The sequence below is a fragment of the Clinocottus analis genome, unplaced genomic scaffold (assembly GCF_023055335.1).
Source record: "Clinocottus analis isolate CAN_PGR_092001 unplaced genomic scaffold, fCliAna1.0.p SCAF_4, whole genome shotgun sequence".
Lineage (NCBI taxonomy): Eukaryota > Metazoa > Chordata > Actinopteri > Perciformes > Cottidae > Clinocottus > Clinocottus analis.
In genome coordinates, this window is record NW_027176153.1 from 22,766,021 (window position 1) to 22,783,792 (window position 17,772).

The 17,772-nt window shown below is 43.0% G+C and overlaps 2 protein-coding genes across 9 annotated transcripts; one reads left to right on the top strand and one right to left on the bottom strand.

Moving 5' to 3' along the window:
• Positions 1 to 1,539: 1,539 nt before the first annotated feature.
• On the top strand, positions 1,540 to 6,845 carry sdf4 (stromal cell derived factor 4). 3 transcript variants are annotated; one of them, XM_068598367.1, is made up of 8 exons: positions 1,540 to 2,106; positions 2,497 to 2,653; positions 2,752 to 3,068; positions 3,754 to 3,890; positions 4,052 to 4,165; positions 4,270 to 4,428; positions 5,229 to 5,404; positions 5,589 to 6,845. In XM_068598367.1, exons 3-8 carry the CDS (start codon positions 2,758 to 2,760, stop codon positions 5,763 to 5,765), a joined length of 1,074 nt encoding a protein of 357 aa, XP_068454468.1. In that variant the 5' UTR covers positions 1,540 to 2,106; positions 2,497 to 2,653; positions 2,752 to 2,757; the 3' UTR covers positions 5,766 to 6,845. The 3 variants fall into 3 exon arrangements, with proteins under 3 accessions (XP_068454468.1, XP_068454467.1, XP_068454466.1); XM_068598366.1 differs by lacking the exon at positions 2,497 to 2,653; XM_068598365.1 differs by lacking the exon at positions 2,497 to 2,653 and having other exon boundaries at positions 1,540 to 2,007.
• A 193-nt stretch (positions 6,846 to 7,038) lies between these two features.
• On the bottom strand, positions 7,039 to 17,645 carry hipk1a (homeodomain interacting protein kinase 1a). 6 transcript variants are annotated; one of them, XM_068597511.1, is made up of 17 exons: positions 17,283 to 17,645; positions 15,595 to 16,328; positions 15,051 to 15,424; positions 14,835 to 14,958; positions 14,608 to 14,727; positions 14,377 to 14,463; positions 14,068 to 14,249; positions 13,809 to 13,959; positions 13,340 to 13,544; positions 12,581 to 12,699; positions 11,981 to 12,118; positions 10,899 to 11,050; positions 10,647 to 10,787; positions 9,740 to 9,904; positions 9,463 to 9,647; positions 8,953 to 9,074; positions 7,039 to 8,610 (listed from the first exon to the last, which is right to left on the bottom strand). In XM_068597511.1, the coding sequence occupies exons 1-17, from the start codon at positions 17,320 to 17,322 to the stop codon at positions 8,164 to 8,166; spliced, it is 3,486 nt and encodes a 1,161-aa protein (XP_068453612.1). In that variant the 5' UTR covers positions 17,323 to 17,645; the 3' UTR covers positions 7,039 to 8,163. The 6 variants fall into 6 exon arrangements, with proteins under 6 accessions (XP_068453612.1, XP_068453611.1, XP_068453613.1 ...); XM_068597510.1 differs by having other exon boundaries at positions 9,454 to 9,647; XM_068597512.1 differs by having other exon boundaries at positions 9,454 to 9,647; positions 15,595 to 16,367.
• Between the last annotated feature and the right edge of the window lie 127 nt (positions 17,646 to 17,772).

The window sequence follows — 17,772 nt, forward strand, 5'->3', positions numbered from 1 at the left end:
AGCAAGAAATAGAAATGTGCTTTTTTTTGTGTGACCTCGAGTCATTATCTTGTGTAATCTGCTGCTTAAAAACCTGCCAAAGTACCCTGACTGTGCGACGTACAGCGTGTGCATACATGTTTGTTTTATTCAGTTTTAATGTTCAGATGGAAGTCTCACTTTTCTGAATGCTCCATTAGAAAAAGATTTAAAGTAAGTACTTATATTTCAAGTACTGTCATTTACAGGTTTCAGTAAATAACAAGACTGACGTGAACAAATTATTGGTCTGGATATTCCTACAATCAGCTAATTGAGGAATGGAAATCGAGCCATTTCATAGTCTTATTAGAATAAATAACATGTTAGCTACAAGATTTTTTTGTTTTTTTTACTTCACAACTTGCATGAGTTGAGACCGCTTTTGCCTCAACTTAATATTATTACATTTTAACACAGCGCCATCCAGAGGCAGCAGCCTGCAGTACAAACCACTAACCAGTACCTTTCCAGTATGGCTTCATACTGGTGCCACCCTAGTTCCTGCACGTCTGTCTGAAAACGTAGCAGGCGGCAGCCAACAGCGTCAAGCTCGTCACAGGCAAACGAAACAAAACCGGAAATCGTATAGGTTTGCCTTCAAAATAAAATAAATACATTTAGAGTGTTAAAATACAAAATAAATAAGAAAAATGTAGGACATTTTTATATCGCTTAATGTTACCTTAATGAACCATTATCTTTTACTTTTATCTAATTATTTAAAACGATTCTTAATTTGGTTTTTGAAAGTTTCGCCATTGTACACATAATTTATTTTTAGCTACTTAAACATTCATCCATAACATTTAGCTAAATTTAAAACATACATCCGTTGCTATTTATTTTAACAACGTATCCATTAATTGAATGTTTTTTTTAATGTGGATTTATATGTATCCTTCAAGCTTGTTAGCCAACTGTGTCTTTGTTATGTATTAGTTGCTTGAGTAGGTTACACTTGAAGACGGAATAAACAACAACAAAAACCTGCATGGACTCTAAATCTAGCCTCAAGTAATCTACCTGGCGTGAAGCTCTCATATTTGCTTTTTAAAATTATTTTTTTTAAAAATAAAACGCAGTAAACGAAGCCTCCATTCATTCTCTATGGCGGTGCTGAGATCCGCCGCTGTAATATATCTTTGGCCGCTAGAGGCGCAGTGGAGCCTGTAACAGCTGATGAATTAAACACATCAGCTCAGCAGTAAATTATACGTCAACAAAAAAAAGACGTATAATGAGTGAATTATTATTCATCTTTATTTAATACTGAGATTGTTTATTTACGATTGTCCCTCATTTGTTTGTCATTTAGCATACCTGTAGAAATATCGCATGATCATCAATGAGTGATGACCAATAAGCCTAAAAATGAAAACAAATACACTTTCTTTTACCAGTGCACACATGGTGCAATATCACCCTCACGTGGATCGTTCACTGAATTACAGCTTGAGTTTTAGAATAATCCAAATTCAATATTTCAAACCAAATGTTTATTTTTGAAAGCGATGCATTTACAGGATCGACAAGACTCATTGCATTAACAGATTTGATGAGATTACTACTTAATGCTGCTTTAAATCTATGTTTTCAAATGAGTTGAGCCAATGTACTCCAAAAATGTCACCACCTCGAAACTGTAGAGGCGACTCAGATTTTACCTTGAAAGCGCTAACCGGAAGTTATACTTGTGAATTTTGTTTGCTTAACGAAATACAAAAAAAATCCTAGGAACGTTAGCAACTAGTCAATGACCAGTTCAGCTGACAGCTTCAGTGAATTAACCGGAACATTAACTAGAGAGAGACAACCATTCCAGCCCGACTTGTACACCTTCAGTGGAGCTTTTGGACCAATTCGTCGCATATTTTGGAGTCGGGGTGTTTGGGGAGGCCACGTGTACAGGAACTGGAGTCTGACAGCCTGACTGGAAACCACTGCGACTCTGTTTGACTCGGACGTCAAGCTAACGCTAGCCAGCTGGTAATGTCGCCTACTTACGCTGCCTGCTAGCTGTCTCTGAGAATCTGAAGTCCGTTGAACTTCCCCCACAGTGTCGTTTTTAGTCCTCGTACTCGACAGGTTGGTCGCATTGTCTCCATTAATACAATTTACTTATTCAGCCGGCGTTAACTTTAACAATGTTTTTATTGCCGTTAGCTTGTTCGTGTTAGCCACTTAGCTAACAAGCAAACTGCGTTCTACGGTTTAACATTAGTCGAATGACGTTGTGCTCGTTCAGGGGCCGGTTTTTAAACTGTATTATTATTCACCAGCTCGGAATTACAATATAATAAACATAATAGTGGACAATATGAAGGTTTACGGGTTAACAACTAGCGTTAAATAACCGTAATTTATGGTGTGTTCAGAGTAACTAACCTTTATACATCATCTCCGTTTGACATGACGCGTTCATTAATAAAGGTTATTAAACTGTTTTTTATTTGTTTTTTTATGCCATTCATTTAGCTGCTGGTTGCTTATATATGTGGATGTCTGGATTGTTGATTCCTGGTCCGATCTCAAATGTCGATACGGATATAGTGTACGTGAACTGGATTTGCGGAAGTGCCATGCAAATGTGTCATGAACGCAACATTCAGGTTGAGAAAGTGTGCTTGATGACGTGCGTCAATATAATTGTGTCTTTGCTCCATGTCTTTCATTTTCAGAGTTAGTTCATCTACTCAAAAACGTTACTTTCCCCCCTTTTTTTTCCTCTAGGCAACCATGACTGTTTGGAGGAAACTGTGGTGCAGACACCTCCTGGCAGTGTCTCTGCTTTTCTATGTCCTGCTCCACACCATGGATGTGCACGCACGGCCGGCCAACATGTCGACCGCAAAAGATAAGTCCCCGGCCGGCAAAGACGACAACGAGATTCTCCCCGCAGACCACCTGAACGGAGTGAAGATGGAGTTGGACGGCCACCTCAATAAGGACTTCCACCAGGAGGTCTTCCTCGGTAAAGAGATAGAGGAGTTTGAGGAGGACTCTGAACCGAGGAGGAACAGGAAGAAGCTGATTGACATTTTCACCAAGTAAGACATGCTCGTCATCTTTTGTATCTCAGTCAGGAGCCTCCCTGCTGATCAGGTTCTTCAGAAGTTAGCTATACGTCAGTGTCAAGAGAGTAGTCAAAGAGTGGTGTAAACCTTCAGAAACATTCCCTATACACTGTAATAACTATACATACCACTGTGAAGCTGAAGGTGTGTCACAACAAAACCTACAGAACGAGAGCAAGAATTGAGTATTGTGAAACCACAATAGTCAGTTGAAGGGTGAAAAAAATAACTTCAGAACACACAAGAGGCAATCAATCAGATTATCTGCATTCTTCCAATGCATAAAATGCTCTGAAGCTGAAGAACAAGCTATGCAAATATTTATCTGCATAGTATAACTTTCCAAGGCCAGCTGCTATTGTTAGAGCGGAGAATGTTGGCAAAGGAATAAGGCCGCTCCATATCTTTCTTTTATCCTTCACTATTTCTTCACACAGTCCTCTTCTGCTTTCCTCATTTTACCTTAAATGGTAGAGACATGTCAGCATTAAAAAAGTAATAGCGCTGTGTCAGTTTAAACAAGCCCCCGACTGGACACAAGCCAAACGTGTGATTTGGGTCATTACAGATGATAGTTTATACTTGCTAGTTTAATGACTGTGTAAATGTTAAATAAGCTAAATTAACAGGTTGTTGTTCTTCAATTCACTCCTCACAGAGTTGATTTCAACAAGGACCGGAGCGTTAGCGCCAAAGAAATGCAGCGCTGGATTATGGAGAAGACAGAGGAGCACTTTCAAGAGGCCATGGTCGAGAACAAGAACAGTTTCCACGCCGTTGACCCAGACCGTGACGGTAAGACAGACAGAGAGGCGGCGTTGGATCCACTTATAATTCAAAGCATGCTGGCTGTTTTCAGTGCTTGGGCTTGTGGGGGCCATGTTGCAATCGTGTGTCACAATTGTGTGTCGTAAACTGAACCCACTTCAAATTCTCAATTCATGCGTTGTCCATAGGTCATGTGACATGGGATGAATACAGAGTCAAATTTCTGGCCAGCAAAGGTTTCAATGAAAAAGAAATGGCTGAGAAAATAAAGAATAATGAAGATTTGAAACTGGATGAGGAAAGTAAGTATAGAACTACATGGGATATTTAAGAATCTTTTTCCAAGAAGGTCCCTCGACTTTTTCTGCACAAATGTCAATGTAATAAAATGTTGTCATCGTTGCAGCTCAGGAGGTGCTGGAAAGCCTGAAGGACCGCTGGTTTCAGGCCGACAACCCTCCGGCTGACCAGCTGCTGAATGAGCAGGAGTTCCTGTCTTTCCTTCATCCCGAGCACAGCAGAGGCATGCTCAAATACATGGTCAAGGAGATCGTGCGCGACTTAGGTACATTTTGCTCACCCAATACCTGAATCATGAGCCTTATTGTTGAACATTTGTGAACTGTGTATTTAAGCCACTTGTTGGCAGTGGAAAAAAAAACTTAAGACAACTCTTGCATGTTTCACCTTTTTAAGTTGATATGGGGAACTTGTTAGCAAACTAGCTTATTTACACATTCATAGCAACATTTTTATTAAGAGTCTAACAGTGGAAGGCATGGTGGCTCAGGTTATATTTCCACTCATTTCTCAAGGGAAAATCTGTCGCTTTTAAGCTGCTAAATTCTCCTGTCTGTACACCTGCTGGTCCAGTCTGTCTGAAGTCTGTGGGCTTTCAGAGCTTTTTAGCTAAAAATATCTTGTTTTAAACATCTTCCTACTTCTTACTCGCTTCTCTGCACAAACTTGTTGTTACATTTTGCCTCAGACAACAAAGTAGGAAGTGTCAGAAACATCCAAGTTGTATGGGGGGATGATTCATCTGCAGAGCACTTTTAATTTATTTTGGTTTGATCTACGACATTAAGAAAAAGTGAGTTCCCCAAGCTCAAGGTGACGTCTTTGAATTGCTTGTTTATGTCTAAAACAACAGTTTCAAACCCAAAGATAAGTGTACTGTCATATAAAACTAGGAAATGCCAAAAACCGTCTGTTTTTTAGAAGCTGGAACATGCGTCTTAGACAAAAGGCCTCATTGAGACATTTCAATTAAATCATTGTGACAAGCATTTCTAGACATGTAACTAATCTGCATTTAAGATGTGTTAAAAACAAGTGAAATGTTTATGGTTGCTTTGCTTGTAGACCAGGACGGGGATAAGAAATTGACGCTGTCGGAGTTCATCTCTCTACCTGTGGGCACCGTGGAGAACCAGCAGGCTCAGGACATCGATGACGACTGGGTCCGAGAGAGGAAGAAGGAGTTTGAAGACGTCATTGATTCAGACCGTGACGGCATCGTGACCATGGACGAACTGGAGGTGAGCGATGAAAAAGCTAAAGTCTTGTTTGATTGATCCCTTTCTTGAAAAAAAAAGTATTTATTTTTTTACACTTTACTTTGTAAATGCAAATAAGTGTTGTTTTAAATTTAAAAAAAGAGATTAAATTTAAACATGATCACCACTGACTTCCTTTCCGCCTTTCTTTTCTCTTGTTGTACAGGAGTACATGGACCCAATGAACGAGCACAACGCTTTGAACGAGGCCAAGCAGATGATCGCCGTCGCCGACGAAAACCAGAATCATAATCTGGAGCTGGACGAGATTCTCAAGTATAGCGAATACTTCACGGGCAGCAAGCTCATGGATTATGCCAGAAATGTTCACGAGGAGTTCTGAGGACATTCTTTCCCTCTCAGCTGAGCAGAGCAACATCCTACGTCTGCTTCAGGGACAAGCTAGATGACGAGGAAGGTGTTGAGGGGGGGGGGAAACTAATGATAAAATGTTCTAGTGTGCAATTCTGTGTTTAAAAGTCTCAACGGCCTCGTTCACTGCTGACTCCAATTAATACATCCTTCCTTGAGCCCTGGACTGATTGCCAGCCGTCAAAAGTTAACATGGCTCCGTGCGCCATTTGGACTTTTTAAATGTTAGACTGTTCAACTCAAAATGTATTTGCGTGATATTGTGAAATGTGTGTATATGAGGAATTTAAACCCCCCCCCCCGACTAGATATTGTCTTGAGAGAGACTGTGCAGCCGGGCCACGTCACCATTTGTTCTGCAGGATCTGTCTTTTTAGCTGGTGTTTGTGTATACAGTGTAAATAATTATTAATTGTCCCATACCAATGGCAAGAGTTACAAGCTGATAAGTTATATTTAATGCTGCTACAAGAAAAGAATCCTTTTATAGAGACGTCATTATATAGGGACTCGCATCCGAATTCGCCCAAATTCAAATGTGATTTTGTCTTTAGTGGTGTACAATCCCACTTTTCTTTGTTAATATAGCATCCGTCCTACTTACAAGGGGGTAAAAGAATTTCATTAAAAATTATTAAGAGAACAATGTGCCTTTTCCCCCTGCAGACATTTTGACTTTTTGAAGGAAAAGCACAGGTGCACATACTTGCAAGTCAAAATGTCTCGTTTGTTAAGGCCTATTGTTTTGATCTCGACTAAAAGCGATCTAATTTATGCTCTTATTGAGGATGTGGAGTTTATTTATTTGACCAGTATGAACAGGATCACCTGCATCTTTAAACATCCCTTGTTTTTTTTCTTAATTGCTGTAAGAGGGTGGTCTTGTTTGCAAATGCATGGACAAACAACGGCATAACATTCCCTAAATCTGTGGACTAAATGGATCCTCCTACAGGCATTGATTGTAAAATAAGATTTAAGATAACAATGTGACACAGCTTTATAAAATATATTGCAACTGTACTGGGAATAAATATTTCTTATTAATTAATTAGCACCTGGTTTCTTGAAGCTAAATATCTTTGGTTTGTCGGAAAAAATATTTATATATTTATTTGTTTTCTGGAATTCTTTAGACCGAAGGATTAATAAATAATCCAAATTAGGATAAGTATAGCACTTAATTCAGCATTGAATATTGACGTTTTGTGTAAATTAAGGTTCTTCAGGTTGTCAGTCAAGCATTGTGTTTCGAGAGGATCTTTATTGCGTACATACGGTTTAAGGTTCATTGTGCGTTCAATGTAATGCAGCACTTCACATCACAGCAGGGTTGTAAGAAAAAAAACACCATTTCACCAAAAACAATGATTTGTTTAGAAGCGCGTACATACTGAACATCAATTCATATTTTATATAAATCATCTTTTTGCCAGATTTGATTATTCACAATTCAAATGCGTCACTGTGATTTCTAACAAATGCACTCTAAACGGCGTGGACGCGACACTGGGATACCCGATCGGATGTTTGTATGCACGCTTTCACTTCACAGACATCACTTCACAAGACGAGAGCTTTTACATTGCCCCAATTTTCACTTGTGTGTTTTTGTCGTACAAATTGAACTAAACATTAATAATCCATCATCCGCGAGTGACACTTAAAATCAGTGCAGCTGCAGTTTTTACGAACCTCTCCTGAATGCTACTCCAAGTCTCACACATGCAACCTTAAGAATGACTTTCACTGTAAGAACACAACAGTCCCCTCTAAATACCACTGTACTCTGAAATGTACTGCATTAATCTCCATATTAAACATAGAAATATAATAATAGGTCAATGGCCAGCAGTAAAACATAACATGGAAAACAGTTGTAGAACACAGTGACACATTATTATACACAGTATAGCTTATTTTCTCTTTTTTGAAAACGCACACAAAAAGACACTTAGTACACTTATAAATTAAACATACAACATCTCACTTATCACAATGTTCTGACATAATGAAGTTAAAAAGTAAAATAAATTGACTTAAGTAAGGCAATTGTGTAAATGTTAATGCAACTTTAACGCACTTTTAAACCTCATACTCGTCATTGTCATTTCTAAATGCACTGCACTGTAGCACAGGACCAACACTACAATAAATGTGTTCACATACTTACAGACTGCTCTGCTTGCTGTACGCGACACAAAGAAAACGATCATGATTAAAATATAAATACATCCCAAGAGTATTTCATGGAAAATAAAAACTGGACAGTTAAGGAAAGTTAAAAGTAATCACAGCGTCCTGTGTTGAGCTTGTGCTCGTCTCTAGTCTCGGTCTTCATTTGGTCGGCGTGCAGCGGTTTTTAGTCTTTACAGGAAGGGATACTGGTTGAGTTTCCGCTGGTAAGTGGCGGCGTGATGGAAAGCCTGCCCTCCCAGCTGCTGCTGCTGCTGCTGCTGCTGCTGTTGCTGCTGCTGTTGCTGCTGCTGCTGCTGGAGGCCGTACTGTCCCGTGGCCGACCCCGCTGCCAGGGCCAGGCTGCCGCTCTTTTGGAGCAGCGCCAGGGAAGAGTACGCTCCGCCCGCCCTGCCGTGGCGGGATGAGCCCCCTTGCATCTGGTCCACGGCGTGGGAGACGGAGGCCAGGGCGGCGGACGCCGGGTAGGCGTACAGGTTCGGGGCCGAGCTGAAGAGCGCGTTCTCGTGAAGCCGGAAGGACGAGTGGGACGAGACGGGAGGGGGGTAGGTGGGCTGCCGCCTCAGGGAAGTACCGCTTCCTGTTTGATCGTGGGATGATGACATCACAGCCTGCTGCACCTGAAACAGAGAAGATCATAAATACCCTCACTTACGGCAGGCTCAGTAGGACAAAAGTAAAAATAAATACTGTGATGTGTACAGGTATAAAAGGTTTTATAGAAATAAATATAAATGCTGATGTAAGTAATCAGGTGAATGCAGTAGAATAGGTATGTATACATGAATAGCATGACAGAAGTATAATGTAGTAAGAAAGTACAAATGTTACATTTTAGGCGAACAAGCACTGTGGAAGTAACCTAAATTCGTAACACAAACATTGGTTATTGGGACGGAACCAGACTCCTTCTGTGTATGAACTTGTTGAGCGGGACACAAGCAACGTTTAAAAGCCGTTACCTGACTCAGGTTGAGAGGCTGAGATCTGCTGGAGGCGGCGCGTTGATGCCGATCCGGGTTGGAATCTCCCGCCCGGCCGCTCGAAGCTTTCTTGGACTTTCCAGAGCCACTTGCAGCTTGATCTACGAGTGCAGAACCAGACAGAACTCTGTGAGCACTAAGAAGACAACAGATTACAGCTGCTTGAAGGAAAATGAATCAGTTTAACCCGTCAGCCTGTTAAGGCCTTGACACTGACTTTGTCCTGGAACGAGGTGGATTTTTCTTGCGCCCATATCTATTTCCGAATATAAAACTTTATTACTCCTGTCAACCTTGACAAACAGATCCACTCCTGTTCCTTTCGCAAAGAGGAACATACACATACTATTTGCATATTTTATGTGATTTATGTGTCACACATTTGTTTGTGCAAAGGTCATAAGAGCTGAGATGATAATTAGAGCATCTACAAAATGGATTCACATCTCGTTCTTTAAAACAAAATCAAAGGACATGAACCTGGAGGACCTGGAGCTGCCGGGGCTTTGTGGGTTGTGCTCTCCCCCGGCTGGCTCTTCACGGAGGGCGTGATGACGGCCAAAGACTTGGCGGGCTGCGAGGTCGTCTTGGAGCTCAGCGGGCTGCTGTTGGAGGAGTCGGAGTCGTGCACGGTCACGCAGCTGATCACGTTGGTCCTCTGGCTTGTTCCAGAGCTGCAGGAGAGAATAAGAGAGGAAGTAAAAAATTAAAAAACGTATATCTCTGTGAAAATTCAAATTTCACCCAAAAACGGAAATGAGCTCACCAGACAGCAGGGAACTTCCTGTCGTCGTCGTCTTCCGAGTCACTGTGGATGGTGATGATGCTGACAGCGGGGCTCGGTGTGTCCGAGATGACGATGGGCTGAGACTGGTCGCCAGCGGCAAAAGCAGAAGTGTTGTGGACCACAGTGGTGGCCGACGACACGGGCCTGGAGGGGAAGAAGAAGCTCCATCACGCTGGTTTTTTTCCATCACAAAAGCATCAGACTCCTATTTTTGTGGCTTTTTATATCCCTTACAGCTTGAAAAAAACGTTTAATACATTCTCATATCCTTATTAAATAAAGTAGACACTGCTGGAGCAAATAACGATGTTTCATTTGGTAGAGGCCAAGGCTCTGTTAATCTATATTTGTATTATTGTCATGCAAAGACCAAAAACACGAATGTGTTAGTCTGTTCCTTAATACATTCCAACCGTCTGTGGCTCTCAGCCAGCAAGCACAGTGGTTTTTAAATCAAGTAAATAGTCAAGTTGTTTGGGCCATGTTCAGCAGGGGATTAATCGCGTTGTGCTTGGGTGAGTATTTACAGAAGCAGAAGTATTTACAGAACACTGTCTCTGTTCATGATAATGCGACAGTGTGACGACAACAACACAGTGTGTTTGTCCTAGTTTTTAAAACAACAGAGCTTTATGACACAGAGGAAGACGATATTTCAGCCTTTGACAACACAGACACACTTGTTCGTAGATCAATTCAATGCTAGTTTTGGTGTAGTCATGGGAAACACAATTTCCAGACGGAAGGTTAAAGGTTCAATGAGAGCCGATGGAGCCCTTCTGTCTTCAAAAAAGTGGTCAGGAGAAGCCAGGGATCAAACCACCGACATCACCCGCCTTTCCCCCCTGCTGAAAGAATGTGAATGTATGAGATTCTGAGGGTTTACCTGGCTTTGCTCTCTGCATGTCGAGCCTTTGACCTCTTTCCCTGTTGGGATCTTGAGAGCGCGGCTCCTTGGGAGGCAGCGTGACGGCCGACACCAGAGTCCTGCTGGCTGAGGCCATCGTATTGGCTTCCATGCCGACCCCTGTGTGAACGAAGAAGACTCTTAACTCACATTTTAAACCTTCCATTTCATCGGGAAAGTCGACTGACCTGAAGCTTACGCTTTTAAATCGCGGCGTGAAGACAGACTCACCTCCAGCCAGAAGCTTGTTGGCTGTCGGGCACCGGGGCTCCCATGGGCGACTCGGGCACCACGGCCTGTCCAGGGTTGTGGATGGCCATGCCCGGCATCTGCTGCCACGTGGAAGGGATGAGGATCTGCTGTGTGCCTGCTGGCCAGCCCTGCTGTATGCACACACACACACACACACACACACATCAACTTAAATCCTAAAATATCTGGCACGTGAAAAACCGCAGCAGTAAAATAGAAAGTCAGAGTTATTTTTCTTGGAGTCGCACTGAAATAAATGCACCATGAGCACGTGCAGTTTGTAGACAAACACCAACATTCTCATCTCTGTCCTGCAACAAGACACCCAGCAGACGCTGACCCCACCATCTCAATCTAGTTTCCAGACTTCTGCCTGTGCAGAGACATCTGCGTTTGTTAAGAATCAGGAAGAAAGGTGTTAAAAGGAGACTGAAGAAGCAGAAAATACCAGACAAAGCTTCAAGAAAGAGAATAAAAACACACATTTCACTCAGGTTCTGTTATTGGTATCAGCCAAAATGAACTGTTAAAGGGACAGTACGTAGGATTTGGTGGCATCTAGTGGTGTGGTTGTAGAATACAACCAATACCCCTCCACTCACTCCTCCCCTTCCAGGACTGAGGTAACGTTTGCCTGATGAAGAACCCAGCTGATGCTCACATTTGGTTAAACTACACTCCTCCTTTGCCGTTCCTCTAATTGACAGCTCTAATGAGTGGAGGAGGCACAAGTGCTGATACGAAAACAGATGTTTAAGATCATTTATATATCCATTCATAGCGTGCTGTGGGACAGGAAATGTTCCACAATGACTGAGATTTACAAAACAGAACCCTGCGTCGGTGCTGCACATGAAGCTTTTGAAAGGTTTGAGTTGTGAATTTAGTGCATCTGGTGTCTCAAGCTGAAAGCGCAACAGACTGGTGAGTTGCACATGCATCCCAGGTTCTGCTGCATGCGCTGACATACAGTACATGTGCTTGGAAGAGGTAGAAAGAAGAAAGAAGAGATTTCAACCAGTTGCGATGATAGTGTTATTTTTTGGTTGTTTTTTTTTTACCAGCATGGAGGCATTCTGGTCCAGGAAGTCGCCAAGACTCGCACCCCTGCAGCCAACTGGCAACCGGACCGAGCCTAGAGGCGACATTCCCGCCACTGAGGCATACAGGCTGCCTATCAGCAGGGGGGCGAGGGAGGCCTGGGAGGAGGTGTGAGGGGTGATGTTATGACATTTAAACAGACCGAGAGAACAGATTTGGAGATGCTCCGAATTGTATTGCATCCTTAAAAAAAGAGGGAGTCCTTGCTTTGGATCGAGACTTTTCACCATAACAAGAATGCTGATATTCTTAATCATTGTAAGAGGCTTTGTTTTGAGAAGAGAGTGGAAAGGAGTACAAACAAACATAACTGCCAGGATGTACACAAACCAAAGCACATCTGTCTCATTACAAGGGCTCATTACAAATACAACCAGCTTTTGGATGGAAATATGGCAGCCTTTTTTATTCACCTTATATTTATAGTAATTAAAATATGATGCAGTTAAACATCATTCTTGTCTAGCCAAGTGTAATACATGTGGCTTTGTTACATTCCACCACTGACATGGTCAACTCCAGGCGAAGCCCGACCCGAGTGGGCGTGAAGTGGTTCCTACCTGTGCCAGCATGCCAGGCTGGATGTGAAGAGACTGGGACGACTGGTTCTGAGGAACTATGGGTAAAGAGTTGTCCATCCTCACTGGATAACCAGATGGCTTATTGGATGTCTGAAGACCTGTTTGGAAAAGATAGACGATGACAGAAATTTAGGGATTGTGAACATTTTTTGTCATACCTGTTTTGTCATCATAAAAAAAAAAAAGTATGAAAAAAAGTATGACCCAAAAAAAAGTACGACCAAAAAAAAAAAGTATGACCAAAAAAAAAAAAAAGTATGACCAAAAAAAAAGTAAGACCAAAAAAAAAAGTATGACCAAAAAAATAAATGTATGACTAAAAAAAAAAGTGTGACAAAAAAAGTATGACCAAAAAAAAGTATGACCCCCCCAAAAAAAGTATGACCCCACAAAAAAAAGTATGACCAAAAAAAAGTAAGATCAAAAAATAAAGTAAGACCAAAAAAAAAGTGTGACAAAAAAAAGTATGAACAAGGGGTGCTACAATATGCTTGAGACTCACTGCTGTTCTTCTTTCTCTATCTAAATGCTATCATGCTAACACACTTTTCACCGCAAAGCGCCCGTCTAAATGACAGAGGGCAACTAGGTGCACAGTTACAATATGTGCGTTATATTCATTTATTTATATTCCTAAAAAGCTTTCTTTCCTTTAGTGGCTGATTCGTCAAATCGTGAATGAGATGTAGTTTCATTGAAGTACAATGCCATCACTATCTAAATATATTGCTTTCTCACCTTGGATGGTGGGAGGGCAGACTATGAGTGTTTGCTGGAAAGGTTCGGTCTGGGCGCAGAGCTGCGTGGGTCTGGTCTGCAGCGGCACCCCCTGCTGGGTGAGGCCAGGGATGTTTATGGTGGCCTGTTGGTAGAGGCCAGGCTGGTAGTTCAGCAGAGGGACGTTGCTGCTAAGGGACAGGGACTGGCCCCCCGTTGAGGCCATCTGCAACACAATACATCCCAACATGAAGAAAACATGGTCATCGATGCCTAGAACGAAAAGTTCTGCAAGGAATTCCAGGGTCCTCAACGCAATGAACATTACAACTGTTTTACAACTATCTGCACATGAATGTTGACGATCATTTAGAGACAGAATTATAGTGAATAAATATATAAGAACACAAAGCTACTGATATAAAGTGCAACAAGTAAAACACTTAGTGAAGACCACGATGAGTCTGAGGCAGATCAGAGGTACTCTCACCTGATTGTGCTGGTTCAGTTGGCTACTGAAGGTGACAGTGAGGTTGGTGGCTGCACTTGGTGTATTGTTGTTGGCAAACAGATTTTTGCCATTCTCAAACACGCTGCATCTGCGTTTGCATATATCCATATTTTGGAAGCAGGACTTCACACTGTAGTAAAGAGGGTTTTTTTAAATTGTTAAAAAGGAATCTTGAAACCTAACTGGGATGCTGAACCACAGAAAGCATAATCCTTTCTTGTCACAGTCCTGAACTTACTGTGAGCTGTGGGGGAAGTGCAGCAGGTGTGTCATGGTGACAAAGGGGTGGTTCAGCGTCTTCATGGGTGTGATCCGTTTGTCGGCGTCGAGCGTCAGCATCTTTTTCAGCAGGTCTATGAATTCCCGTCGGTCAGCCTTTTCTGCCAAGATGTCAGTGCCCTCAAGGTTTGTCATGTTCACCTGCAGAACGACATGAAGTCTGGGTTTGTCAAACTGCATCCTGGTACACCCGAAAGTGTCCAAACCAGTTCCAGCAACAATATTACTGTAAACTGCAAGAGCTGAAAATAAAAGGCTCCGTCCTCACCTGCATCATATCATCCAGACAGTTGAAGATGTACTTCCGAGCCTCTTTTGACTTGAGGCCCATCTCTGCCTCGTGCTCTGCAGATGTCTGCAGAAAAATAAGCACAAATACAGGAAAGCCTCATTGTACTATGACCGCATACAAGAGCCACTGTAGATACAAAAGAAGTAACAGAGATGCACCAATTAAGATGAACGGTCGAGAAATGTCCGTCTCTGCAGAGTCTCTTACTTTGAGTCTCCAGAGGGGGTAGCTTGAGTCGGGGCCTCGGTTGAAAAAGCGGCTGGTCTTGGTTCCGGCACTCAGCAGGTACTCTGCAGGAAGGCCCTGGGTCTGGGAAATGTAACGAATCTGAAAAGAAGAAGAAAAGAAAAGTAGGTTGATAGTCTGAGACAGCATGTGACCTCTACTTGTGCCGAGTAGCAGTTCATGTAGCAGTAGCAGTTGCTGTAGCTGACCTGATCATACTCTGAGGCGCCAGGATAAAGGGGCCATCCCAGAAACAGCTCAGCAATGACGCATCCCAATGACCACATGTCGATCGCCTCGCAGAAAGGAAGGCCCAGTATGATCTCTGGAGCTCTGCAAGGACATCGCAAAGTACAAATGACGACAGCAAGTAATTTACATGTTATTCAAAGCTCTTACTTTACAGTTCCGGCTGCTGTATTTACCTGTAGTATCGTGACTGCAGGTAGGTGGAGCAAACCGCTTTAGAAACGTGGCTGGCGGAGCCAAAATCAATGACTTTCACTCTGTACGGCTGCCTCAAAGGGTCTACCAACATAATGTTTTCAGGCTTCAGGTCGGCGTGGATCAAACCCAGGCTCTTCAGCTTCATCAGTGCCGTGGCGACCTGTTGCAGAATCGGCCGTATGCACTTCAGCAGCAGCGGACTGAACTTGCTGTGCTTCAGGAAGTCGTAGAGGTTCTGCTCCAGCATCTCAAACACAAGGCACGTGTGGTTCTTGTGCTGGAAACACTCATATGAGCGGACAAAGTTGAACTCATCTGCATTCTCTGTGCTCAGCCTGCTTAGGATACTCACCTACAGGGAGGAAGAGGAAGATAGTGTGTTCATCAATAGACAAATAATGAAGAAAGCCCCAAATAAACATGTTTTGGATTTTTAACCCTTTGGATCCAAGGCTTTTGTTACTTGGGATACACTCCCTACATTCACAAGCTTTTATCATAGTCAAAACATATCTTACTCACTTCAATTTGACCTTGCCGAGCATAAGAGGGATGGTTCTTCAAGATCTTGATTGCCACTATCTCGTTTGTTCCCCGCTTCCAGCATTTTGCCACCTGGCCAAAGGTGCCGCGTCCCAGGAACTCCAGCACCTCGTAGCTGTTGGACATTGAGCACAGAATCTCATGCTGGACCAGCTGGTAGTCTCCCTCGCTGTGGGAGTTGCTGCTCTTTGTGGTCGAAGTGGAATGTGCTATGGACTGAGCCGTGGTGGTTCCCCCTCCGCCACCGGCGCGGTTGGAGACCACGGGGGCCGACAGCTCCTCCAGTATCTGGACGCTGTCGCTGCTGTCCACCTCCTCGCTCTTCCGCTTCAAACTGTACTGCTTGTGGTACAGGTCGCACGGCTGGGAGGAGGACTCGGCATCCTTGACGCGACGGTTGGAGGAGGACGATGAGGAGGAGGAAGAGGGAGGTGCACGAACACTACCGGTGCTGTCCGCCGCCCGCACCACCGTCTGCTCCCTGGAGCCGGCTGTCGGCGGGGGAGCTTGGTTGGAGTTGTACACTGGGTTGAAATTGGAGCCAGAAGTGGAGGGTGCAACTCCCTGGGTGGGGCTCTGCTGGTAGTACGCATTGTCTCCCAGCTGGTTGGACACATCCCAGGCAGTGTTCTCAACTTTGAGCCTCTTTGAACGAGAGTAGGCACTGGAGGACACCGAGGGAGAGGAGAACACCTGGAGCTGCGACGCCATGTCTGCAGATTAAAGACCAGCAGCAACCTCCACTATGACATCTAACCAAAAAACAACAACAGACAAGACGTTGAGATGGGTGGATTTAAGAGTTTGTCATTTACTTAAGATGATACAAACAAGATATGAAATGGATGTAGACCTGCAACAATTAAGTTGACAAAAAAATCGATCCGTAACTATGTTGATAATTATTTATTAGAAGTAATCTTTGAAGATGCAGAAATGCTTCTTAAATTTGATAATTTACTGCTCTGCCTTATCTTACACATAGTTACACAACTAGTATTACATATAATATATAATACAGTTAAAGTTTAAACGTAATGGTATATGTTGCTTGTAAAAAATATTTAGTTTTCACTTCCAATGCTTCCTTTAGTGGTACTTTCATTTTGTTTGTCCTATGTTATTGCCTTTTTAAAATTATATTCTAATTCAATTGTTTTTATACAGTGTTCGTGTCTAGCATGGAGGGGGCTGAATACATTACATTGTGAAATCCTGTATTCTATAGTTAGAATTAGAAATCCCTATATTATTTTGCAATAGAAATAATACATTTAGTGTCTTAATTAAACTGATTATGTTAAAAACATCCATACAACAGCTATTTCCAACCTTCAGCCTATGTGAGCCAGATTAACTACCGGTAATTAAGTAATTGATTAATCAATTAGCTAGTATTAACTGTCTCTAGAGCAATGACCCTTATCTCTTAAGCCCCACAACACAACACACCTGTCAGTTCACTGATATGAGTCCTTCCCTCTTGTCTACCTGCTCTTGTCCCCCTTGATCGCACATTAGGGGGCCGTTTTTGTTTTTTTGCTTTTGGTTCATGGCCCCCTTCAAGTGTCCCTGAACGCCACTGCGATAAAATAAAAAAAATAAAAAAGGTAACTACAGTCTGGACTGGTAGTACCGACGCTTGGTCTATTCACGAGTGACAATACCTGTGTTTGGTGACTGAACACACCGACGCCGATCTGACATTTAAGGCCTCATCGTCACCTCCTCCCCGGGCTCCGTGTGGCGCTGCAGCGGATCCGCTGGAGCCGTTGGCCGCCCGCTGGAGCAAGAGGGACGAGGGCTGAGCTAACAGCTAGCTTAGCTAGCGAGCTGCGGACATCCGAGTCACATCTGACTGCAAAGTCGCAGTCACATTGCGTGAAAAAGAAAAATGTGCATCATGTCACCGGACATGTCAGACACCATCGTAACGGTCACTTTCGACTCCACCGGGGCTCCATCGTCGTCTCGCCGTACTTTCTACGGAGAAGACGTAACGGCGAGACGACACGGACGTCAACGGACGAAGTGATTGAGCCAAAGATCGTCTATGAGTCGCTGGAGGTTTCACTCAGTACTGAAACACGGCACCACCGTTTAAATCTAGTTTTAAGAAAGAAATCAGTTTAAGTGCAGCAGATCCGTGTAATATTT